Genomic DNA, 24,669 nt, shown 5'->3' with positions numbered 1-24,669 from the left:
ACACTGTAGATAATTGCTAAACACTCAATTGGTTTCTAGTAGCCTACCAGCAAGCAGGTAGAAGCATGTGCAGCAACTTCAGACAGGCCATGCTAGACTTGGCACTCGGGTGCTGATAGCAAACGAGCAAGAATGAATGGGAATGATGATACTGCTCATTTTGCGCCAATGCCAAATATTACTCTACCTGACAGAATTCAGTTAAGAAACGGAACAACAGTTACCAGCCCCGTAACATCAAAGTATACGCGGTACACTTCGCCGGCAGCACCGCGTCTCTTGCTGGTGAACACAGTATTTGCGATACCCGGGATTGGGGAGCAATTTCCGGTGTGAGGATGAGTAGATTCACCTTGGTGCTGGACCAATTGTAAGACCCAAAAGATATTTTTCAGAGCTAGAGTTGGTTTGCTTTCGGTGCAATCCCCCACTCCCCTCCCCTCGTTCTTGCCCCCAGAACAGCGCCTCCGCACACTCGATGGCGCACAGTGCTGCTTTGGCGTGCTGCCTTCTGCAGCAGATACCTCTACGGGCATCTATCGCGTTACTTTAGCTGAATTTGTCCTTTTAGTGGCTCCCTGTAGGAATCTGTGGGCGTGTTAGGCTGTATGGCTCCATTCCACTCATATTCTAGCGTCTGCCGCGGGCCCTTGGTCGCCTCCCCCTCTGCCCCTTCGCATGTCTGCGAGTGATACTTGTTTAGCTCTCTTCTTTTGATAGGGTTCTTGCTTTTGCGCTTCTGTTTCCGTTGTACCCATGCTTCAGGCCTAGGCGGGTCTTTTTTAAGTCCTTCTCTCCTCTGCCCTGCTGTGGGAGCAACAGAGCAGCAACCTCTCTAGCAGTAGCCCAGGAGCGCATTTGGCTTCGCGCCTCTATTGTGCAGCATTTGGGGGATGCTTCGTGGCATTCAAATGCGTTGTTATTATCATTCTTTAAGAGTAAATATCTCCACAGCCGCAGGATTGCAGCTGCATGGAATTTAGAGGGACGGTGGTAACGCCGATAGGTGGCTAGGTTCGCGAGAGCATCGTCAACGCATAGATGGACATTGTTTAGCATCTGTTAGGTTGTAGGATAACGGCTAATGCGTGGGCAAACGATATCTACGCTTACGCGATTCCAACGGGCCGCGGTGACCATGCACTCTCCCCTTCTCTCTCTGGGGACTGCTGTATCGTGAGGCGGCGTTCACCGGTCGGTGTTAGTAGGTCCAGTTGTTCGGTGCTACGTTGCGACGAAGGTCATACAGGTTGCTCGCTCTCTGGCACTGGGTTGGGGTAGCTGCTCCCATGCGGCTATCGGGGCATTCCGCGTTCCTCCTGCTGATAGTTTCTGGTTGAACTGACGGCGGCACGTTGTGCATCTTTGCGGTGAGGATGGAGGCTTCGGTTGTGCCTATAGTACCTCACGACGGAGCGATGAAGTGTGGCTGCACGGAAGAACAGCTGCTGATGCAGCAGGAACTACTACAGCAGCAGCAGATGCTGCAGCAGCAGCATCAGCTGCTGTTACAGCAGCAGCAGCAGCAGCAGCAGCAAGTTTTGCGACAGCAAACTGCAGTACGGGGACAGGAAATCCAGCAAGAGCAGAGGCAGAGCATGTGTAAGCAGCAGCAGGAGCATCATCAGCAGTCCCAGCAGCGGGAGCAGCAGCAGGAGCGGAGGGGCTATTCTACCTGCGGGGGAGAGGAAGGAGTGCTGCCTGCTGGGCCGCTCTTTGTTGAGAAGATGTCGTTGCTAATGGAACAGCTTGCAACCTGTGGAGACGAATCGTGTCGACGGCCGAGTGTGGCTACTCGATTCGACGTAGGTCGTTTTGCTGCCGGTGCATTATTTGTTTAAATGTGGATGTCTTTGTAGGGGCGCATGTTTCCGTCCACACATGTGGTTGTTCCCGCTTATTGCTAGTGTGTGGTTACTATGTATGTTTGCAGTCAGTTTGTCCGCCCGCCACTTCGATTGCTGCTTACATCCCGCGGCTGTATCGGCACTTCCGTTGTTCGGAGGAGGTGTTCGTCTTTGCGCTTATTTACCTCGACCGCGTCATACGCGCAAACCACATCAAAATCAACGCCCTTAACATCCACAGGCTTGTGCTCGCTGCCAGCGTCATTGGAGTCAAATTCGTGGAGGACGTGCGGTGGGACAGACACGGCGCCAGCGATACCAGCAGCAGTGTTAGTATTGGTAGACCGTTGCGCGGTGGAGGGGAGTATTGTAATGTTCATGCGATGTATGCGTGGAGGGGTTTGTTGTTTGCATCTGCAGGTACAGCAACAGATACTATGCAAGGGTGGGAGGCGTGGGCCTGACCGAGTTGAATCGCTTGGAGTTAGCATTCCTTAAACTGGTTAAGTTCGACTTGACGGTTTCAAAGGAGGAGTATGCGGTATACCGCAGCACGGTCCTCCTCGCCTGTCCCAAGCGACCCGTGTCGAACGCGCTTCCTGCAGAAACGCAGCAGCAGCAGCATCAACCGCAACAGCAGCAACAGCAGCAACGGCAGCAGCTACAACGACAGATGGGTGTGCCCGATGCAGTGTCCAGTGGAATGGACCCGCCCAACCCAGAAGCTTGTCCAAAAGACCAGCGGTCTTTCGACGTGATAACCCCTGGTCCGCAGCAGGCGCAGTCACGTGCGCTAGTGCAACAACAGCATCAACACCATCAGGAGCACCACCAGCAGCAACAGTGTTCTCGGGGCTTGGCGGCGGCGTCCACTACTTCTACAGTATCGACGACCCCAGAAGCCGGACCACCACATCCGCCAGCAGGCTCGTCCTGTGTATCTGTAGCAGTCCCAGTTGCGGCTACTGGTTTCGGTGCTGCGGGGGCAGGGGTCCCGCCTCTGCAGCATCAGCAGCAAGACAGGAACATGGGGTGCTTGCAGAGAACTGAGGTGCTTCCGCAAGATGAGGTTATGGCGCGGCCCCATCTTCAGCAGCAGTGGCAGGGCTGTGGTCTGCAGTACATAGGTGCCTACGATCAGCAGCAATGCCAATCCCTGCACCAGACTCGCCTCATGGTTGAGGCACAAATTCAGCATCAAGAGGAAGCCTCAAAGCAGCAGGGTCGGTTGTGTAGTCAAGAACGGCTAATGGAACTGCAGCAGAATCGCCAGCTGATACATGCTCAGCAGCTCTTGCTGCTGCGGGAGTACCATCAGCAGCAGCAGCTATTGATGGAACATCAACAGCAGCAGCAGTTGCTGCTTCTACGGCAGCAGCAGCAACTTCTGCTGCTTCAGGAGGGGGAGTTCATGATGAAGGATGCTGCTATGTCTCCGAGCAATAGCTTCGCGCCCACGTCTCGCTGCCACAGCAGGGATAGTCTGTCCATATGCGGGGGGTTTGGGATGGAGACGGAAGACAAAATGACGACAGCAGCTAGCGATGAAGAGCTGCAGCTAGCCAGTCCTATGAATGGCTTGAGAGACGTGCTGACCGCTGAGGTCCCCTGATGTCTGATTCGTCCCGAGCCCGTCCGTCTCCATCATCACCCAGTGCTCAACTCTATTGCTGCCCTTGGTTGTACGTCTTGCCTTCTGTTCCAGAAGACTGTTAGTTGTAATCTGCCTCGACGCCAGCAAGGCAGACCAGACAAGCATGTTGCTAATGGCACTCTCCTCGCCGCGGATCGCTCTTAACTTTTTCTTCTGTCTTGTGTTGAGTTGTGGCGCGGCGTAATGACGCCTCTGGGCACAAACTCCACAGCGCTATGATTGCCAGACGACTTGCGTGCTCGGTGTTGCCCGCCTCAGCCCATGATTTGCTTTCTCGTTGTCTAGGTGTATGTAGATGGGCTGAGGGATGGGTGCTCCCCGGGGGGGAGTAGCTCAGCAGCTGCCGTAACGTCCTCGTCTCTGATATGATGCAATTGGGTGCAGCCAGTCAGAAGGGTTTAGAATTTATTTACTATGGCGGATGTATTTGCGGTCGGTGTCAAGTCCCTGGAGCTCAATACACTATTCGTTTGGACGGCTGGACTCCAGGGAGGTTAAGCCGCACCCATGTGCGCCTCTTCTCTCCCCCATTTCCCGGGTGGCTCTCCCGTTGCCTTCTTCCTACACGCCTGCGCGTCCCGTCTTCCTGGTGCCGGCAAGATGATTGGAAATGCTCGTCGTGCGCTGGGGTAGCAGCATTTCTTCCGGTGTTCTAATTTCTCAAGCAGTCTGTCCTTTTTTCTACCCGCTCCATTCTTCCCCATCCTCCCCCCTGTCATTTTATCTTCTTCGACTGCCGACCCCACACGCCACCGCCCCATCTGTATTGGACGGATGGCGTGAGACGCGAAACTGCTCCTCCCATGTGGCTCTCCTGACCTGCCGCACTGGCTTGCAGGATTTGACACTGCTGCAGAAATATAACGGCGGAGCTATTGCGTCGTGAAGTGGCCTGACGGCTTCTGCTGGGGCCACATCCACACCTCAACAGCCTACTAAAGAACTCAATTGTACTACCGTCTCCGCCACAGAAAACCTTTTACCTTTTGGAAATCCCTGTTTCGCCACGGCGCCCTCACCCGCTCCCTGTGGGCCCTGTGTTTTCCAAAGCCGAGCCCCTTTTCATGAGGGCGCCAGCTCTGCTCAGACGGCGGTGTTCTCCCGTCGCTGTCGGGTATTTTTTTCTTCGGGCTAGCTGGAGTCAACAGTGGCCTTCTCACAACACCTCAAGGTGTTTGTTGCCGAGTTGTGTCGCCTAACTGGAGGCGGTAGTGACGGTTAAATAGGAACCCACTGGGGTTACAAGTGGGGCATCCGCCGTGTGGCTAGCTGAATACGCCCATGAGGAGGGCGGCGGTACCGTACTCCTGGAGCGGAGACGGTTCCAAGATTCTGCGCTAGTTGTAGGCGAAGCAGCTACCGGCTGCAGTTTGGGTTGTTTTCACCCAAGACTCTCAACTTCATGGTAGGCACAAGTGGGCTCAGCAACAGTACAACAGGAGCAGGAGATGTTCGGCGTGTCTCCGGGGCAAATGGCCCGTGATCTTCTGTTCATGGCTTTGTAGGCTGAGACTTGCGCCTCATACCTGTCGACTGTCGAATTCATGGCGAATTCAAGACGAGGCCTTTGTTTCGCACACCCCCTCCAATCCACAGAGGCCTGCTTATGCGGGGGTTTCTCCGTTTTTGTTGCTTTCGGCACATCCTGTCGCTTCATTGGCTACCTTGTTGTGGACAGTGTCATGCTTACCCTGTGTACCAACTGCATTCGAACAACAATGGGGTGGCTACTGCGACGATTTCCCGAGGCACGCGGCACGCTGTCGGGGGATTAAGTGTCAAGTGGATTATGACGTGAGTGCAGCTTCGCCGGTTTTTGGAGTGTAATGAGCTGTCTATATGTGTCAGAATAGCGGTGGCTATAGAGGAGCTGCTGGCTCCATGGGGGCTCCTTAGGTGATCCATACAGTTCGGATTTGCGTTGCTGTTTTGGTAGTGGCTTCGTGGTAGCGACAGACACCACTGGGCTGCAAACAGGCAGTCTGCAGTGTCTAATGGTGTCTAATGGAGCACGTAATCATGCAACGGATGGACGATTAGCTCTTGTTTAGATATCTGAAGGGAATCACTTTTGGCTAGACTGAAGTTGGCCAGGGCTACCTGCACCGTATCCTTTCTGTTAAGCACCTTGGCCAACATCCACGCATGTGTTCTTCTGGGTTGGTCGTGCGTTTTCGGTGGCAGCTTAAGTAGGTTGCGCACTGTATACTGTTGGAGGGTTATATTACTTGAGTGCTTGTTCGTGATTCGCATTAGGGGACTTATGTCAGGCAGGTTGATGAGTTGTAGCCCATCTGCAGGCGTTAAAAGGGGGTGGCAGAGTTGATGGTAGAGCGTTGTTTCAAGTTGGGTTTTTATGGGTCAGCTTGCTTCGAGTGGGCTTCTAGGGTAGGTGCAGATTGAGGACATTTGCATTTGAGACAGACCATTTGCTTGGCACTGTAGTGAGTGCCAGGGTGGCCAACTCGTCGCGTGGCGTTCGTGCTTAGCTCTTCGTTTTAACTCCCTAGGGGATTATCAATCCTGTTGACTTTGTCTCCCAGCTGTCGAGGTGCGGTCAGAGCCGTAGGATGTAGGAGGGATGCGAATGGGTGATGTATTGCCTGCGTTCATGTTAATGTGTGTGACGTTTAGGGTTAACTTTACATGAGGCCATTCTGTGACTGAACAGGTTTGCCGGTAACTGGCAACAATGGGAACTGTGCAGTCAGTCTATAATGAATGCTTTTCTTTTGAACAAAACAAATATTTTTCAAAGTTGGGTGTAAAATGTTTTCCGCTTAGGGCAGCGAGCACACTGCGGAACGGGCCGAGGTAGTTGGATAGATAATGCAGGAGCGTGCGAGCTATGTGTTCTATGATAGTATACGTGGAAAGAGGAGTTCGCAGGTTTACAGTAGTTGCGTCTGCACTCTGATTTTGTCGTACAAGTTCTGGCCATAGAGCAGGTCGATGTACACATCATCCTTCTCATTTTCCTGGTGGGACGGATAGACATAGAAGATCAGCTTGTTAACTACGGCAGGAATTGTAGCTCTCACAGATCTTACTAGTTGTGGTCTCAGTACAGGCATCCTCTGTAGTCGAGACACCTGGCATTCAAATGAGGGACGAGCTTGCATAGTAAATAACTCACTGGAGTAATTGTTAGGTTCACCCGCTCCACATAGTCACCTCGGATGTTCGCTGATTCCTTTTCGAGGGCGGCGTTTGCGCCGCCGCTGAGGCGGAGATTGAACGTCTGCGAATAATCACGAATGAAATGCACCTGTATGTTAGGTGGTTCTTATGAACCGTAGATATTCCATTTGCCTGATGGGCATTGCTGACTACGCGTGTACGCGTTGCTGGTTTGGGAACTTGGGTGATGAGTTAATAAAGGCTGTAACAAGTGGGTCGTCGCAACCTAACCTTGTCACTTTTTGAAGGATTGACGAGCAGGACGCTCTGATTTATGGGCTCCTTATTGTGGGTCTTGATGAGGTAGTACATAGTTGGGAAGATGTCGGCGTTTGCTTGCCATCTGGGAGTTGGGTTTTCGCACCCGCACGGGCTGCAGGTGGCCTGTGCGTTCTCTGGGGGCAAAGAAGCCGGTTCAATAACTGTAGGTGACGGCACAGGTGTTTGAATGCGCATGGATTCGGGGACCTCCTGCGGTTTGGGCTGCTCAAGGCTTCCAGGCGAGGGCTTGTCTTCTGTCATCTTGTTCGTTTCGTTTGCACAGGCTGAACTAGGGCTGCAGATTTGCTGAACTGCTGGGGCAGGTTGCTGAACTGGTTGTTGCTGCTGGGATGTTGCAACAGTTGGCAGGCTGCACGGAGAGAGGTCACCGTCTCCTGGCTCGTCGTGCTTCTTGCTCTTTGGCGAGAGGTGATGCAGGGAGCTTTTAAGCTTCTCTCCGAACTTTTTGAGTGGCATCTTCGTTTTTCTTATGATGGAAATAGAAAACAGAAGAGGAGGAAACTGCCTGAAACCCGCAGAGCCGAAAGCCAGGTTGAGTCAAAACACAATGCTCGTGCTGATGTGAAACGGCCCAGAACACCAAGGCTGATTAATCAAACAAAAAATTAATTGGCTGGTAATAATTGGTAAAAACAATAATCAAACGAAAGTTGCCATCTGACTGCCACCTGCGTTTCATGGGTTCGGTGTTCCGGCGGCTCGAAGCAGTGGTAGCGCACCCCAGTTGCGCCAGCGCCGAAACGGCCTTTTGCCGGCGGATCCTTATCTGTGTTTAACAAAGTGAGTGCCACACACGAAATGTGTGGATGAGTTACACGACTGAATACACAAATTTCAACCATTAAGGCCGTGGAGCATTGCTTAGTGCAAAGACTGAGAAATCAAGCGATACCTCATCCCCGTGAAACTGCATCACAAATTTCCAACGAGATTCACGCTCTACCTTAGTCTAAATATGTCCCTGATCTGGAGAACATGGATATGCTGAGTTGCCGGAAAGAAATGCACTTCTCCATTGCTCCAGGCCCCCAGCTGAGAAAATACACGACAAACCCTCTGAATCAAATTGACGCCATCTGTGGGAACTAGTCCATGCCCTGATCATCCAGTGAATGCAAATTCACTTGCATGGGTCGTAAAACTCTGCAGAACCGAACAGTCCGCCCTACACTTCATATCAATCACCTGAACTGTCAATCCCCAGCCCATGGATGCATGCATGTGGCTCAAGAATTGCTCCTCTATTGTTTCATTCCAATGTGAAGCAAGCATTGAGGCAATACAAACACTGAAAAATAACCAGTGCGAGCCTATCAAGCACAGCTATCCCGTCTGAACCAGAAAAATCCTAACAGCAGCGTCGAGTCCAGGTTCAAGCGAGAAAAGCCAAAATAGCATTACGCACTCTCACAGCTACGGTGAATTACAAAAAGAGAGCGCGGGTAAGGAAACCAATAAAGGCACCGGCTGCATGAGGTTTCGACTTAAGCCCTTCCTGTGTTAGTGAGCCTTAGGTCTTAGTGCTGTTTTCAGGGCTCGTGCCAATGAAGCGGCGTTTCCGGCGTCGCCTTCTTTCTTCAATAGTCTTCTCCATATGACACGCCCTGCGGAGTCCAAAGGGAATTGGGTACAGATCGATGTGTGCTGCGGGGTTGACAGAGTTAAATTCCCAACGAAATTCGCCTACTGCTCAATCATTAAGTCTGGATACTTTGGACGCACGAAGCTGAATTGTTCATTGTTGGTTGTGCTGAGGTAACTTCAACGTCCGCGCACAAGTCGTATAAATGTGTCGAGTCTGAGCAGATGTCTCCATTGCGTGTTCCACGTCTATCGAAATGAGGTTTCAGCTACAGACGTAAGGGGTCAAGACAACGGCTGTGTCCTGTACTAGATCCGTCTGCTCACTTGCAAAGCGTCTGAACAGAATCCGCTGTTGCCAGGCCTCCTCCCTCCCTCACGGGGTTTTTGTGGTCTGCCTCCCAGGCATAGCTTGCCGTGAGGTGGCGGGCAAGCTTTCGAATGAGTGATGGCCACGCGCGAAACTGAAGGCAACAAAGAATTCAACCCCACAACTGACGGTACAAATGAAGTTCCCCCCAACCGGAAACAAAAGTAATCCCCGTTTGCACCACAGTCAGTCTCAAGAGAAATCGGTTGTAGAAGCCGTGTGCTGGTGTCCAGGTATCCTAATACCGAAAGGAAACCATGCAGATGGCTCTCTCCGCCCTGCACGTGTGCAACGTATTAGCAAACACCAAGTTATGCAAAACCCGACACATCCATGGTGGCAAAAATGGAATGATCCAGTGCTGGAATAGTCTAAACCCAAATACGAACTTCAATTCCGTACACTCACGCTGGGGGCAAGACGCGCCACTTCCTCCTCAAGTCGCCACTGGGGCTCCCCTGCTGCGTGCAACATTTTTAAGGCCATCAACATTTCCCCACAGTCCAACCTGCAGTTACTGCAGACGCCTCGATCCTGCCGCTCCACCTAACGCAATGCATACAAGCTGAGATGCGTGTCTACCTAACGGCACCAACAGGCTGGTTACTGTTGCTCCGTTCACTGCAACAACATAGACGGCTGCGCTCTATCAAGGCACCACGCTTGCCTGCTTCCTCAGTGCCTGCCTCCTCCTCCTTGCAGTGTAGGCGTCAGAGCAGCGGCCACTGCAGGTGAGGTCTTGTTCACAGCATCGAATGAGCCAGTTTCGCTGGGAATCATTCGCAAAGTTTTGCGGAGTCGTGATAACCTCGGACCTTACAACCAGACCGCCAGGTGGTACAGACTGTGCCTGGCCTTCTTCTGCCGGCTCTGGTGGATACGTGAAAGCAGGAGAGCCCGGAGCCTCTCTGGTGTTTCCCCCTTCTAGATAAACCCCACTTGTTGTATCTAAGCCGCCTTGGGCGTCACAGGATTGGGGCTGTGACACTCGCGGGCTGTCCACCCAGGGGTGGCTGGGGCCCTCAAAAGCCTCAACACGCAAGAACGTTCGCGTTGTGCTGACGGCTGAGATAGGCTGCATGCACGATACGCACAAAACCTTCTGCAGCTCCAAAGAAAAAGGTTGCACGTGTCTAGACGTCACACTTGCCCTGCTAGCAGCCGCAGCGGGATTCGAGGTGTGGAGGACCACAGGCACCAACGCCACTCTGGAGCGGTTGGTCTCCTCTGAAAAAGACGATATTGTGCCACCTGGCGGTTCAGGGAGAGCGTTAGGTTGCTGAGACCCCTCGCGAGGCCCACACAATGAACCTGACAAGGCAGCTTGGCTTGAAAAGTAGCGCGAGTGGACACTATCACTCAGCGAGTCCTCACCTGCCTCCGATGACCCGCCATTGCTGTCCCTGATGTGCTTACTCAAGCCGCCGTCGGCGCTGCTCATACAAAGCGGGAGAGCTCCCAAATGCAGTTCTCCAGAAGCCATCTTCCCTTCAAGACAGGGGGCCCGTCGCTGTCCCTGTTGCTGCAGCTGGGTTGCTGCTGCTGACTGTAAAAGCAGGAGGGGGTCCGTAGTGTGGCGTGGCACCACTGTAGTTGCTTTACCTGTCTCCTGGTGCTCTTGAGTAGACCGTCGCCTTGGGCATTGATCCACAGGAAGGTCAGAACCTACCAAAGGGTCTACTTTCCCGCTGTTTTGCTGTGTGCGATGGCGTCGGTGCAGGTACACCTCAAGGTTCTGTACCGTCCATGCAGTCTCCCTAACTCGGCGCTGCTCAAAAGACGACAGTAACCGGAAAAGGTTCAAGTACTGCCGGGCCGCTTCCTGAATGTATCGCGCCAATTCCCCTTCGGGGTACTGACCTTGACCGGTCTGTGGATGTAGCAACAGCGGCTGCCGCGGCAGTGGCTGCCGCGGTCCTTCTCCATGCTGATCCTCCTTTCGCTTGGGGTGCTCCACAAAGGCGTATGGCGTGTTAGCTGTCCCCAGCTCCGCTGGAGTAAAGGATATGCCTAGTGGGGTAGCCGCAACACCTCGGAACACATGCACGCGATGGGTGTACCGTGAAATGCGAAACCGAAGGCCTTCAGAGAATGTCGAACGCTGCTTCATGGGCTTCAAAGATTGCCCCAAGGTGGGCCGTAGTTGCCACTGAAGTGATTGCAGTACGGCGGTGTAAGGATGCCTCTCACATTCACCACTTCCGGCAGCTGCTGTTGGTGATTTCATACGATATGGTGGATCTTGCAGGTTATTCCAGCTCCACGCACCCAGACAATTTGTGTTTGCACCCGCTGAATGGCCCTCCTGACGTTGCTGCCGCTGTTGCTGCAGTTGACCTTGCTGGCTACCGTCGCCAACCCCACACCATTCGTCATCGTGTTCTTGGCTGATCATGCTCGCTTCTTGCTGTTGTTTCAACTGTCCCTGTCTTTCCTCCTCCTGAGGATGGGCCTCACCAATATGTGACAGGTAGGCGAGTGGTCCATCTATAGTGCGCTGCACCAGAGCAGACTGATGCTTGATTCTGCGCCAGGCAGCTTCTTCGACCGTCTCAGCTTCGTGAAGGAGCTGCATGCAGCACTTCCTCAGTTCTCTCCGAAACTTTCTGCAGCTGGATGCTCTTCCCACTATTTCGAGACATGCTGGCGAGGCCTTGTGGCTGCTTGCGCTACAGCTAAGGGGGCTGCAGGAATAACGGCTCAACATAAGGTTCTCTCCCCCCTCTGCGGATGTGGTGCTTGCCTGCAGATGTTCCCCCTCGGCCTCTACGGGTCCTCCTACACTGTCCCCAGAGGCGGGGCTAGAACTGTAGCCAGATTCGTGAGAAAAGACACTTCCCGAAGCTGCTGAAGAGGGGCCACAACGGCTTAGAAGGAAATATGTTGTCACTACCCGCCGCTGACCCCGACGGTGCAGCCGCGACTCTGCCTGCAAGAGCTCATGCTGCTGCGGAAGCAACTCCAGGAAGATACAAACAGACGCTCCAGAAAAATCCAACTGCAGCAGAAGGCACACGCAATAAGCACAGCAGCGCACAACAGGCTGTTTGTCTTGATGCTGTTGCTGCCACTGATTTTTCCAAAGGTTCCCCAGTGGCTTGACCACAGCACCACCAGCAACAGAAGCTAACCGCAACAGGTTCAGTTGATGGGAAGCGTCTGGACGACAACCTCTAAGCTCTAACACCCCTGCAGGCGCACCCCGTGAGAAGAAGCAGTGATGGAAATAAGTGCCAGCGTGCATGCAGGATCGTTAAGAAAGAGGCGGCGGCGCCTCCTCCTCTCCTCCTCAGGCACAGTACCATCAATGCGCACGAAACCCTGGCGTCTACGACTCCCGCCCGTACGTGCGTGTCCCGTGGAGTTCATACACCCAAACCGTAGTTCCCGGAGACGAGCTGCCAAAGCATCTAATACTCGCCGGTGGTGAGCGAAGACCACGACTTTAGGGGGTGCGTCTGCAGAAACATCGCCGAGACCACAAAGCCAAGCATTAACGGTGTGGGGTGGCGGGGTTTTCTCACATCCCACTACTTCCACTGGCTTCTTGAGGAAAGCCAAACACAATTAGGCTCCCTCTCGTCTGCGTTCCGCTGCCCTGTCCCTCTCTACTCGCAAGAGCCATTAGTGGGTCGCTTTCGCAGACACCGCCCATTACAGGGGCGTTATTGTAGCGTGGGTCGATTACTATTGCATGCACGCGTGCGATTCGATAAGGAACGTCATCTGCGTCCACACATGTAAAAATGGCCTCTCGAACTCCAAAAGGTACGGGGTTTATTACGCGCGAACCTTCCGTGTCGTCGTCGGGCCAGGGTGAGGCAGATGCGTCTCTCAAGAACTTCTCGTGCAGCCAATCCGCAGCGGACAAAACTTTGCAGAGGCCCGCGCGTTCAGCTGGAGTTGCGGGAGGCCGCCGTGTCAAGTGGGAAGCAACCGCCGCTATATCAGAGGATACGCAGGGCCCCTGCACTGCACAACACACACAAACGCAGACAGGCAAGGAGACGTCTAGGTAGGTCAGCTTCGTGCATGATACATGCATGCAAATTGCTAGGAGTCCGGAAAAGCCAGCTATAGGGTAGGATACGTGCCCAACTGAAGGCAGTGAGAACACGCCAATACTGTGAAGGGCAGGCGCCCATTTGGTCTGGTGGAAACAGAAACGAATTCACAGGAAACAAAGGGTTCAAGAGTGTCTGAATGGGAAGGAGAAAGCAACAATGGATGAGGCATTCGTTATGACAGAGGCAAAAGAGAAGAAACTCAAGAGAAAGAGCAAGGATGACGTACTGCCGAAGCCAAACTCGCTGTCGCCGCTGCTGCCGTCTGAGGAGCCTGCATCAGCCCTTTCCACTTCTCGAAGCAATGAGCGGTACGCCGGTTTTCGTAGCACCAAGCCTTCTCCCATGGCAGTTAGCAGTTTGTTGTTGCAGTGGAGCAGCAGCAGCTGCACAATTCGCGTGCATGGAGGTAGCACGAGAGCGTCACCGTCCCCCGGGACGTGGGAAGCCCAAGGCAGTCCCTCCACAAGGTGTTCCACTTCCTGCACCGAGAAGCGCGGACCCTCAAGAGCCGACAAGGAGACTGCTGCCAAGGCATCCTCAGGCTTAGCTGGTGGAGCGGCTGGCTTCAAATTCGATGAAAGCCCCTTCGAAGGGGCTTCTTTGGCCCCCATGGGCGCATTTGCAGCTTCGTGGTCCCCAACCGGCGCGTGGGAAGGCTCCGTTTCCACTTCAACCTGTTGTTGTTTGTGCTGTATGCAGTGGCACGCAAAAGGCCCGCGACTGGGCAGATTTAGTTTCCCTTGAGAAATATCCTTGCATGGAACCTGATGAGATTCTTGGGAGGGGACTTGGAGGGTCCCCCCATGGGGACCCGTTCGGGCCGGATTTCTGAGGGTCTTTCTTCTGCGTACGAGGACGGCTCGCGTAAGGAGCAAGTGCAGCTCCCAACTTCGGAGAGAAGCCCCAAATCTTCTCCATGAGCCAAAGGCTCGCGAAGAACAGCAGTACTCTTCTGAGTCTCAGTGAACACAGGGCAGCCCCGCAATGCGCCTTAAAGGCGAACTCATGGAAGGACTGCACGAGCCCCAATAATTCAATGCACAACCACGACGAAAAGCCGCTCATGAGGTGGACATTCTACAGCTTTGGTCAATCATCTGCATCAAGTGCAACAACCATGACAAAGCGCTGGCATCGTGAGCATCAGGAACAACAGTACTAGCAACGGAAGGTAAGCCCGGACAGCCTCACCAGCAAACTGCAGTCGTTCCTCTCTTAGTATATTGCCAACGCGTTGCCGAGCCTGCCCCCCGTTTGCAAACGAACCCAAACAGTCCTTGTCGCGTGGTTGATGGTCGGGGCAGACACCTGTGCCGAAAGGCTCTCCAAAAGCCTCAGGTGCAGCCCCTGCGAACTTTGCTGCTGCTCGTGCTGCTGCTGAAGCTGTTCTCCACGCCGTTGTTCCCTCCGACCACGGAGACCGGACAATTCCACTACCGGAGAAAACACCCTTTGTTTGTTCTGCTTCTGTCCATCCGTCCCCCGATAGGTCCGCCTCCAAAATTGGAGCAGCACCAGCAACACCAGGGGGCACCGCTGCCGCAGCAGCTGCCAGTTCAAGTGCCCTCCACTGCTGCAGCTGTTGCTGCCTCCTTTCCGCTAATGTCACCTGCTCTAATGGCGGCAGCAGAGCATCTACTAGCGGAAACAGGTCCGCCGGAAGCTTCACAGAAGGAGTGCCTGAAAGGAGCAGCGCGTGACGGCTGCCTTTCACGAGGTCTAGTACCTTCTTGTTCACCTCCTGGCCGCTGTCCGGCAGCCTACATTTCCTCTGCTGTCGGGAAAAACGCTTTTGTGGTTGCTGGCAGTGCTTCTGGGGTTGCGGGGAATTTGGAAAATATACGGACTCGCTGCTGGGATCAACGCCAGGAGACGACGTGGCAGCAAGGGCACTATCACCTTCTACACTGTGTGGAAGTGTTGTTGTTTCTGTTGCAGTTTCCTGTGTGGCCGTTAATGCTGCTGCTGCTTCTGAGGCCGTGTAGGGCGCAGGCCGTGGAATTGCAGGGCCTCTGAGCTTGTGGGCCTCGTCCACAATCACAAACTTGTACTGCGTAGCCTTGAGGGTGTCGTATAGCCTGGCTGCCATCTCAAAAGAAGACAAACAGATCAAATGTTGCTCCCCTGGAGCTGGGCGATCCCCACTGGCAAACAAAACCCGCAAACTCGGTGGCCCGCTGTATTCCGGAAGCCACTCCTCCAGCGCGTCGGCCCAGGCTAAGCGCATGGACGCAGGTACCTATGGCAGCAGCAGCAAACACGGCAGCAACAACCAATGTAGCAACGTGACAACAGCATCACAGGTACACCATTTACGCCATTTACAAAAGCCTCAACATTCTTCCAAATGGCTAAGGGTAGTTTAGTGCCGGGGAATACCGTAAACGCACAACTATAAGGCACGGGAACTGGCGGTACACTGCAATACATGCAATTGCCTGCACTGTCTTCCCAAGCCCCATTTCATCGCCTATTATCGCACGACCTCCCCGTTGCAACGCGTAGGCGAGACCTTCCCACTGGAAAGGCAGCAGATGCTGCCGCAAACGAGAAGGCAGCAGCCACCAGGCAACGTCCAGCGCTCTCTACAGGCACAAATGGCTCGTGGAGAACACAAAAATGCCACAGCAATCGCAGCACCTCTCCCTGTTTCACTAGCAACATTGCAGCGCCCAAGTAGGGTTTGGAAGGCAAACAGAATTATTACAGCCAGAGGGATCAACGAAAAGCCCACACGACAGGCACCGCCACAGACCCAGCAGTAGAAGTAGCTCTCGTAGCTGCAGAGCCATGAAAACACCCGTAGCAACTGAGGCGAAGCCCCAGCAACCAAGCAAGACAGCAGAATGGCGCAGCAGAACAGAATCAGTAGGAGAGTGCACCAGCAGTAGAACCAGGCTGTCTTACTTCCTTTGAAGTGATGAGAAATCTTCCCGACCCCCAGACCTCCTTAAAAAAACGGAGGGTGAGAGAGGGGATGGGAGTTATGGCTGCCCAGCCACAAACAGAGGCCACCGCCTGTAAGACAAACGGATAAGCTGCCAAAGAAAAGACACAACCATCGTTGTACTTCAGCCCGTCTGCAGGCGCCTGCAGAGACCCCTTTGACCAATCTACAAAACGCAAACGCCTCCGAGTTGCAGCGCGCTCTAGCTCAAACACGCTTCCTGCAGCAGCAACCCCAGAAGTATCCGCGGGGACTTTTGCTTCTGCACCAGTGCCACCACCAGTAGATCCCGCAGTTCGAGCATCAGCATCACCCACATAAGCAGCCTTAGTACCAGCAGCAGCTGCTTCTGCTTCCTCTAGTCCACACACAGCGGTGCACTGAACACTAACGGCATGCGCCATAGCAGCATCGCTGAATTGCCTCAGCAGCGACTCATCTGACTTGATGCGATCGCTCCGCGGCAACCAAGAAAGAGGCCGCAGGAAGTCTGGAATTCTGAAGTTATCCTCCTGTTGTTGCTTGCCCTCCTGGCATCCCTGCTGCTCTCTAGCATAGACCTTTGCAGCCGTTTGAATGATGCGGGGTAGAGCGTCTGCCAGCATCATACCAGTGTCTGTACAGCCAGCTGCATGTAGTCTGAAGGCATGTGGAGCCTCAAGCTCACAGAAGACACGGATGCCGCTGCTGCTGCTGCTGTTTCCTGTGCAGGACCGCCACCTCTCTACTTTTGAACCACTCACTTTACCCCGACACTCCGGGTACCGCGAGCACCCCAAAAACATGCCTGAAACAGGCAGCATAAGCAAATCCACCAAATCCACCAATACCACCAAACGTGAGTACTGTATTACAAACGCTGCAACAGCACTAGCAGGACCAACATCACCAGCAGCAACAGCAGAAGCAACAACGGGGGAACGAGGATAATGTCGCTCCAAGGAAACGTGTAGGTGACTCGAACTAAATGCAAAGCCCGCGCAGTCTTGAGCTGCCTACCGTAACGGCCCGAACGGAAGGTCATGCTGAATTGGTGGCAGAGGGGACACCTGAAGGCAGCAGCAACTTCTGTACTGCTCAACCCTCGCCTTCTTTCCGCCTCCTCCAACCACTCGAGAGACACCCGGACCCCAGGACTCAACTCCGATTCCCTCTGCAACTCGGTCGCACTCTCCAAGCCGCTTTTGTTGCCGCTACTGCAGCCACCGGTAGTGCTGGTGCGGTTTCTACTACCATGCTGGCACATGGCGACTGTGCTGCCGCCGCCCTCTACGGTGCTGCTGGTGCTGCTCGAACGGCTGCAGACGCTTCTTGTGGCCAGAGGAGTGCTGCTCCTGTGGATTGCGACGACTCTTTTTGCTGGCTTTTGTGGGGTAATCCTTTGGGGGGTCTTCGGCGCATTGAAGGCGAAGACATCAAATGAACACAAAAGATTGTCAGTAGCTCCACCTGCCCCACACACTGACCGTTCGGTATGGTGCTGCAGCTGGGGCTGCTGCATTTGTGGATTCTTGGGTCCCATTTGCTGCTGCTGCTTCTGTTTGGCGGCATCTGCTACAATTGCAGCAGTGGAGGGATTCTGCAAACCCGTTGGATTGTTAGGCGTCATGATTGCTGCTGAGGAGGCCCTGAGGAGTGCTGCTGCTGCGAATGCGCCTGCTCATCGAGCCCTTGAGGAAGAGCAGAGATATGCAGAATCCACATAGGAAGTCCCAGCTGCCCCTGCAACAGCTTGGGAGGCCGCTGAGGCACCGCAACATCGCGAGTAATTTTGACTACATCCGCGTGCAGTCAGCGTTGCTGGTGGTATCTTGTGGCCGTGCTTCCAACCTCAGGTGGTGATGTGCATACCAAAATGAAGCAGTATGTGTAAAGCTTCATTTTAAGACACCTAGTCCCCAATAAGAGCAGGTAAAAGATGGGAGGACATGCATGGAGCCTGAATGCCAGCCGGCAGGGATGCGGCGAATACCAGACGGGGGCCACACAGACAATTACCCTTAATCGGCATTCAACGATATTTTTCCAGACTCGAATTAATATTTCTGCACTAGTGAGTATTTGCTGGGTTGAGGAAGAGGCGGTGGTCCGCCGCACACCCTGGCGGAAGAAGCCGGGTAGACCAGGGGACCGCACAATTCATGTGCCACTTAAGCAAAACGGTGAATTTTAAACTATTTAAATAGCAAACGCCGTCATAATTATTTATCCACGCATGCACGAATTACAAGAAGACAGTTGAGGTGGAGTTTGTGTGCTCGAGCTTACCTCCGATCGATGGTGTCGCTGTTTCCCTTACGTCTCCGTAGAAGATTACGCTTAAATGCTGATTTTGTCTGAAGGTTTATTTGTGTGTGTTCAGTATAATCGCCACACAAATACATTTTGGGGGCGAATTCGCTTTGGATTAGTCCATGGGAAAACCCCGTTTGAGTAGGTGAGTTTGCTTTTGAGGGACTCGAGGCGTGGCAGGGTTGATAATGTTGCGTTGGTTGAGAGAGAGATAGATACGGGAAAGAAATGTATATAAAGGCACATATAGAAACAAATGATGCTTGAAAGGTGCAGGCAAAGACGATAACGTAAGAACAATGCAGATTCTCACTCACCCTAGAGGGGAGAGAATGCATCCACCTGTCTAGAACTGCACGCTTGTGTGTGCTGAGGAACTCGACGACAGTCGAGCGTGACTGGTTTTTGTTAGTTGCTACTGTATCCTTACTATACAGGCATTAATTCGTTTTAGCCGGTGAGGAGGGGGTGGCCAGGAAGGTCTGTGTACGACCCCAATGTGGGCGGTACATTTTTGGGGTTGCTGCTGCTCTATCAAGGGGAGACGTGACCTCGTTCAACTGTTTGCCCTCTTGCTTCCATGTTTTCCCATTCTGGTCACTTCTGGGCTGTCTGGACATGCTTGCCTCTACCTCAGTACCAGATAATTATGAATGGCGCAGTCTTCGCGAAGCCACAACAACTGACGGAACGCATTGACTCCTTGTTTGTGCCCGCTACTCTACGCTCTGCTGCTGTCCATTTCCTTTCTCCTTGGGACACAGATGTCTCATCCCCTATCGGATGTGGTCCCATGGATCTTCGGGAGGCTAAGAGGGACGCCCTCATTGTATTGCGGCAGGAGCCGCCATTAGCATACACCGATGAGATTCACGCAGCACAATCTTTTGCCTTCCTCCATGTGAACTCGTCCAACCCGTCAGTTCCAAATGCTGGTGGTATGAATCCTACTCCACGTTCAGACTAGTTTTCCCCCCCACGTTCTTATCCATTTCCTTATCCTGCTTTCAAGTGGCGATGGGGATTTGCAGAAACAGCAGCGAGAAATGGGCAACTAGGTTTTACCTGCACGATGTAGGTCAGATGCAGGTCCACGCAGCCACAACATCAACAACACCCTTCCATGTAAGGAAAACTTTCTGAACACAAAAAGAGCTCAGTGCAAGCCTGCAGTTGTGCCTGTCGCTTGTCGTGTCCCTGCAGCATCTCTGCAAGATGCAAGGGTGTCGAGGAGTTTCAAAAGAAAGCGGCAACTGGCGACGGCTGGAAGGGGAAGCGATTAACTCTGCAGTCTATGAAGATAACGGGAGACTCGTTGAAAACATAGACAAACCAGTTGCAGCTGTTTGGAAGCCTCACGAGAATTGTTGACAACGCAAAGATAAGCTTGTGCAGCACTCTCATGGGAGAGGTGTGAGACTGACAGATAATTCATTGTGTGTTAGGTATCAGCATCAAATGCACGAGATACGGGGAACAAACAAGACGAGAGCATCACAGGGTTTGTTAAGTTCAACTTAGGATTCGGCTGGTTCCTGCGGGCCGTCTTTGTTCTTCTTCTTCTCCTTTTCCTTCTTTTCCAACTTATCTTTGTTGGACTTTTCTATTTTGTCATGCTTGTCATTTTTGTCTCCTTTTTCGACTTTGTCATACTTGTCGCCTACTTTTTCTGTTTTTTTGATCGCCTTAGGAACCCCACTGGAAGTTTCGTTATCTTTGTTCATTTGGGTTGACAGCTGTTTTTCTACTTTTTCAGACTTCTGCTGTTGCTGTTGACCACCTGCAGCAAACACTAGGGGAGCGGCTTCGGGCTCATAGCGGAGGCGTACTGTAGAGGGATGAGGTGGTGCACAAGCGCGAGGTTTGTGCTTAAGTTTAACCAGCACAGCGGGTTGCCTCTTGCTAGGCAGTTCCACAGGTTGGGGTTCCTCAGGTGTCAAGACAGTGCGCTCTCGGTATTCCAACTCAAACGGGCGCAAAGGAACTTCTGTCAACTCTAGTGCCACGTCGTACAACCCATACTCATACCACCCGCAGCCTCCATCCGGCGGCGGCCTCCTCATGCTGCGAGCTCTTGAGCGGGAGTACAAGTCTTTGCACGAGACAGAAGCCCTTCCCGCAACGCCAGGAAGGGCGCCCGCTGGGGTAGGCAAGCTACGAAGGTCTCCAGACCCTAACGAGGAGCGCACGGCCATTTGCTCCAATTAACGTGACCCAAAGCAAAACTGAGCTAAAACTCCTACAAGTGTTCGAGGACCCCCGCTAATTCCCCAGGTGACCTAAAACAGAGACCAGGTTACGCACAAGAACCAACCGTACTCGCTAATATCGATGTATCTGTATCTTCGGCAGCCAAAGGAGCCACGTTTTGGGGTTTCACCGCGCTCTGGAGGCAAGTACAGTATGGCCCATGGGGTCACAGGTATATTTGGCTTGCTACAGAAATAACAAAAATGCAGCACACAAGGTTGAGGATGACCTTACACCTTGATTGGTGGTCTGCCGTGCAGCAGTAGGCAGATGCACAGCCCCCTAACAGTTGCATGCGCGCCCATGGCGGGAGCTGTAGAGCCCTTCCAGATTTGCTCGAGAAGTCATTGTAGGATGGATGTACAATTTCTGCCACTCTGAGTTAAATGTACACCAGCAAGGTCACTCCACACAACAGCAGCAACATTATCGCCTCCGGTGTATGTAAAGTAGGTTCTAAGCACGGCAACAGTAGTTGACGCAGATAAAATCTTCCGTGTATGGACTGAAAACAGGTGTTGGTTACTTTAATTTCACTCTTTTTCTGCTTTTTACAGTACTTATTTAGACACATAGCTGGGGTGGGTTGCCGCTGCACCCCCAGCCCAGCCCCGTTGTCCTGCGGTCGGTCGAAGCATGTAGGACAGCTGAGGCACAGATATACCAGGATTTGGCTGCTATTTCTCTCTGTGTATTTAGAGGGAAAGCATCACAATATAATTTTGCCCAAGCAATGCTCGGCTTTTTGGAGGAAGCGCAGCCGAATTCTGTATCTTTGTCAGCCACGCCTTCCCACTACAGCAGGATTGGTCTCGCCGGTGTTTGAACTTTGTTTGGCTCTTCCGGACGCAATATTTTTATTGTGCCTTTCAACGTAACAGCGCACGGTTTCCCGGTTTCCTGCAATAAGCGATCTTCCATTGCTTATTAGTTAGTAGCATGCCGCCGCTTTTGCTGGAGCTGTGCGGCACTGGTCCTAAGATCACCTTCTCTTTTGTGAGTCCTTCTTGTTTCCTCCTTGCCGCATGACAGAGGTGAAGGGAGTGTCGGCATCTCGAGGCGGCGCGACCACAGCTCTTGTGCAACGGTCGCACCCTCCTCGTGTCTCGCTGGAAGAGTCCCTAAGCAAGGAAAGCGCTAAGAAGAAGACAGCCTGCCCTCGTGGGGAGGAGTGGCCGCGCGTGCTGGTGACGGTGGGAAGCACTTCGTTTGACGGTTTGGTGGCTGCTACGGAGTCGGCTGCCTTTTTAGATGCGCTGCGGTGTATTGGCAGGGTGGCGTTAACTGTGCAGGTGGGGCGCGGGAAGAAGCTTCCCTTCGGCATTTCTTCAGAGTGCGCAGAGCTGAATGCTGATGGGGTGTACGCAAATCTGGACGGGTTTGCCAGTGTGCGGGTGGTGCGTTTCCTACCTTCTCTGTCTCGCCTGCTGCCCGACTTCGACTTAATCATTTCGCATTGTGGGGCCGCTACGCTACTAGAGGCACTGAGGGCTTCCCGCCGGGTGGTGGCTTGCGTTAACCCTTCTCTCCTCCACAACCATCAACTGGAGCTAGCTGTCCAGCTAGCCAAGGAACAGCATTGCGTGGCGCTGGATTGCCTCGTAGACCTCCCGAGAAAGACGCTCGAAGCCTGGAGGCGTCCTCTACTCGGTGCCCCACAAACCCCACCACCATCAGCAGCAGCAGGGGCAAGAACAACCGGGGACAGGGATATTCTCAAGAAGCCCTTGCTGCCGCTGCCTCCTCCTAATCGTGGCCGATTTGTTGCAATGATAGAGGAGGAGGTGACGGAGGACATGGAGTCAGAAATATAACAAACTGCGGCAGCTTTCGCTGCAAACAGACGGACACTGCAAACCCTAGATACAAGCCCGAGAGAAGTGTCCAAGAGAAGCACACGAATGAGACGCCTTTGAGGGTAAGCAAGGCAGCAGCAGCAGCATCAGCACCAGCACAAATGCTGCTTCCAAGCCCTATCCAGCGGCTGACAACCCCCCTGGGCTTTGGCTCCCGCAGCCTGCTTTTTGTGGGAGATGGCAACTGTCTCCTTTTAGGTGACGAGGGCGGTTTTGTCTCACTTTTTAGCCTGAAGGCCCGCAGAGCTCTCTCTGTAGTGTCTCCTTCGCATAAATCCTGTCTCCCGCTTGCCTCTCTAGCCAACCCCAGCAGTGCTGCTGCATCCGCTAGCAGCACCGGCAGCGGCACCAGTTCTTTGCTGCACATTGAGCCAGTTGCCAACAGCAGCAGCAGCAGCAGCAGTAGAGTGCTGTTGCAGCAAAGGGACTCTCTCATTTCTGTCTTTGATCTACAAGCAGAGAAGTTTACGGGGTCGTTCAGAACTGGGGCCTTTTCCTTCTGCAAGTGCGCAGCTCCGCGACGCTGCAGCAGCAGCGTTGGTAGCAGCAGCAGCAGCAGCTTTAGTCTAGAGTGTTTGGCAGCTCCTGTAGGGGAGTTGGAGAGTGCGGGTCTGTTCGACTTGCGGGCACTGGGGCCTTGTAAGGATACGAAGGGAATTGTGTTACCGGCTGTAGAGTTCCGTCTGAAGAGAAACAGTGCGACCGAGGCTCTGTTTAGGTGCCTTCTGCAGGAACAACAGCAACAGCAACTGCAGCAACAACACCAGCAGCAGTTACAGCTGCCGTCGGACTTGTCGAGTTGTGGGACTTTGCAGTGTGTAGGTTTCGTCTCCTCTTCGCCGCTGTTGCTGACTGCGTACGAGCTACCGGTTGTAGCTCTGTGGGATATGCGCAGCAGCAGAGTCCCTCTTTCCTTGATGCTGCTTCCACCCTCAGACTCCCCTCCTGCTCACCTCACTGTAGCCGGAAGCCGCGTCTGGGTAGCATGCATTGAAGGGCCCCTCTCCCTCCAGCGCGTCGCCCGCAGCAGAAGACGGAAAACGGATGCATCAGCTGCAGTAGCAATGGCAACGGTGGCAGGACGCAGGAAGGAAAGAGAGAAAGAAGCAGGAGAAAGCAACGCAAACAGCATATGCAGCGACGGGAGTGTGTCTCTCGTGCCACTGGCGCAGGTTCGTTCCTTTGGAACCACCAGCAGCAGCAAGGGGAATGCTTCGCTGGATGCCTTCGAGGGGAGACACCCGCACGTTGCGTCTCTCGCTGTTCGAGCGGACGGCTTGGTGGGTGCATGCGGCATGTCATATGGGGCTGTTGAGCTGTTCGAAGGAAAGGGATTAAGGACCCTGGGGGCCCTCAAAGCACACAATTCCCCTGTTGCTGCTGTTACCTGGTGCGTCAGCACAGGGTACCTCGGGTCTGCTGACAAAGAGGGCGTTGTATACCTCTGGAGTGTATACACAGACACCTACCAAAGCCCAAGTTGCAGCGAGAGTAGTTCACTGTAGAACTCACATAGAGCCACTTGCGAGGACAGAAGCAACACCCCAAACGGTAAACGCCAAACCCTAAACCTTACGACCGAACACTTTAGTGCCCCGGACTCGCACTCCGCGGCAATGAGCGGCGGAGGCGGGAGTCTGTGAGGAAGCAACTGATGGTGCCTTTTTTAGAGACCCTTGTTTTCACAGATACCTGGCTGCTTGTAAAGGCTGTGGCAGTGGGGCATACAAGTGCTCATTGCGACAAAGAACACCAAGTTACTGGCACCCACTCCGCCATTTCTATGCCAACGGAGACATGAGAGAAAATACCGGAAAAGCGAGCACAAGGCTGCTGCACATCTACCGGATATGCCAGACTGTGAGCACGCAATGTGCAACGAGACACATCTGTGTTAGAAAGTAAGCGAATAGCCTCCTTGAACACCTCTACAACCTCTCCTCGCGTCAAGGGAAGTCTCAAATCCTAAACGCCGCGGGGATCCATCACCTGGGAATATGGTGAGCTATCTGGTGTCGTGCAGGGGTGTCTGGAGGCGTATGGGTTCCGAAGTAGGATGTGGTGACAGCGGTTTCTACCTATTGGAAGGCCCGCTGCTGCCTTTTCTGCTGTAGGCGGACTCCTACTGCTGCACATTGTTGTTTCGTAGTGTAAAAATCGTGTATCCGAAGTCAATCTGAGATTTCACCAACCGGTGACAAGGTGTTATGATATGGAAGGGAAAGACAGCCGACGTTTCAGAAAGTGGCATGCTGTCAGCATGCAAAAAATTCAAATAATTTAAAAATAGTTGCAAAACATATGGTGCATAGAAGCATACTAATATATATATATATATATATT

The 24,669-nt window shown here is 53.3% G+C and overlaps 6 protein-coding genes across 6 annotated transcripts; 3 read left to right on the top strand and 3 right to left on the bottom strand.

Annotated features, from left to right (window-relative positions):
* Positions 1-1,376: 1,376 nt before the first annotated feature.
* EMWEY_00021250 (hypothetical protein, conserved) lies at positions 1,377-3,459 on the top strand (the record flags this gene model as incomplete). The annotated part of the gene is made up of 3 exons (XM_013480496.1): positions 1,377-1,805; positions 1,934-2,139; positions 2,268-3,459. The coding sequence occupies 3 exons, from the start codon at positions 1,377-1,379 to the stop codon at positions 3,457-3,459; spliced, it is 1,827 nt and encodes a 608-aa protein (XP_013335950.1).
* Positions 3,460-6,392: 2,933 nt separating this feature from the next.
* Positions 6,393-7,419, bottom strand: EMWEY_00021240 (hypothetical protein, conserved; the record flags this gene model as incomplete). The annotated part of the gene is made up of 3 exons (XM_013480495.1): positions 6,393-6,479; positions 6,638-6,742; positions 6,913-7,419. The coding sequence occupies 3 exons, from the start codon at positions 7,417-7,419 to the stop codon at positions 6,393-6,395; spliced, it is 699 nt and encodes a 232-aa protein (XP_013335949.1).
* A 1,448-nt stretch (positions 7,420-8,867) lies between these two features.
* Positions 8,868-17,537, bottom strand: EMWEY_00021230 (hypothetical protein, conserved; the record flags this gene model as incomplete). The annotated part of the gene is made up of 11 exons (XM_013480494.1): positions 8,868-9,008; positions 9,317-9,448; positions 9,735-11,912; positions 12,116-12,372; positions 12,707-12,886; positions 13,208-13,670; positions 13,833-13,933; positions 14,173-15,220; positions 15,372-15,566; positions 15,889-16,715; positions 16,928-17,537. The coding sequence occupies 11 exons, from the start codon at positions 17,535-17,537 to the stop codon at positions 8,868-8,870; spliced, it is 6,132 nt and encodes a 2,043-aa protein (XP_013335948.1).
* Positions 17,538-18,869: 1,332 nt separating this feature from the next.
* EMWEY_00021220 (hypothetical protein) lies at positions 18,870-19,503 on the top strand (the record flags this gene model as incomplete). The annotated part of the gene is made up of 2 exons (XM_013480493.1): positions 18,870-19,158; positions 19,424-19,503. 2 exons carry the CDS (start codon positions 18,870-18,872, stop codon positions 19,501-19,503), a joined length of 369 nt encoding a protein of 122 aa, XP_013335947.1.
* Positions 19,504-19,737: 234 nt separating this feature from the next.
* On the bottom strand, positions 19,738-20,415 carry EMWEY_00021210 (hypothetical protein, conserved; the record flags this gene model as incomplete). The annotated part of the gene is made up of 1 exon (XM_013480492.1): positions 19,738-20,415. The coding sequence occupies one exon, from the start codon at positions 20,413-20,415 to the stop codon at positions 19,738-19,740; it is 678 nt and encodes a 225-aa protein (XP_013335946.1).
* A 1,080-nt stretch (positions 20,416-21,495) lies between these two features.
* On the top strand, positions 21,496-23,831 carry EMWEY_00021200 (glycosyltransferase family 28 C-terminal domain-containing protein, putative; the record flags this gene model as incomplete). The annotated part of the gene is made up of 2 exons (XM_013480491.1): positions 21,496-22,271; positions 22,556-23,831. 2 exons carry the CDS (start codon positions 21,496-21,498, stop codon positions 23,829-23,831), a joined length of 2,052 nt encoding a protein of 683 aa, XP_013335945.1.
* Positions 23,832-24,669: the final 838 nt, after the last annotated feature.

This window comes from Eimeria maxima, genomic scaffold, assembly GCF_000499605.1.
Source record: "Eimeria maxima Weybridge genomic scaffold, Emw_scaff199, whole genome shotgun sequence".
NCBI classification, from domain to species: domain Eukaryota; phylum Apicomplexa; class Conoidasida; order Eucoccidiorida; family Eimeriidae; genus Eimeria; species Eimeria maxima.
Note: the sequence above shows the minus strand (reverse complement) of the source record. Positions and strands in the feature narration are given on the sequence as shown.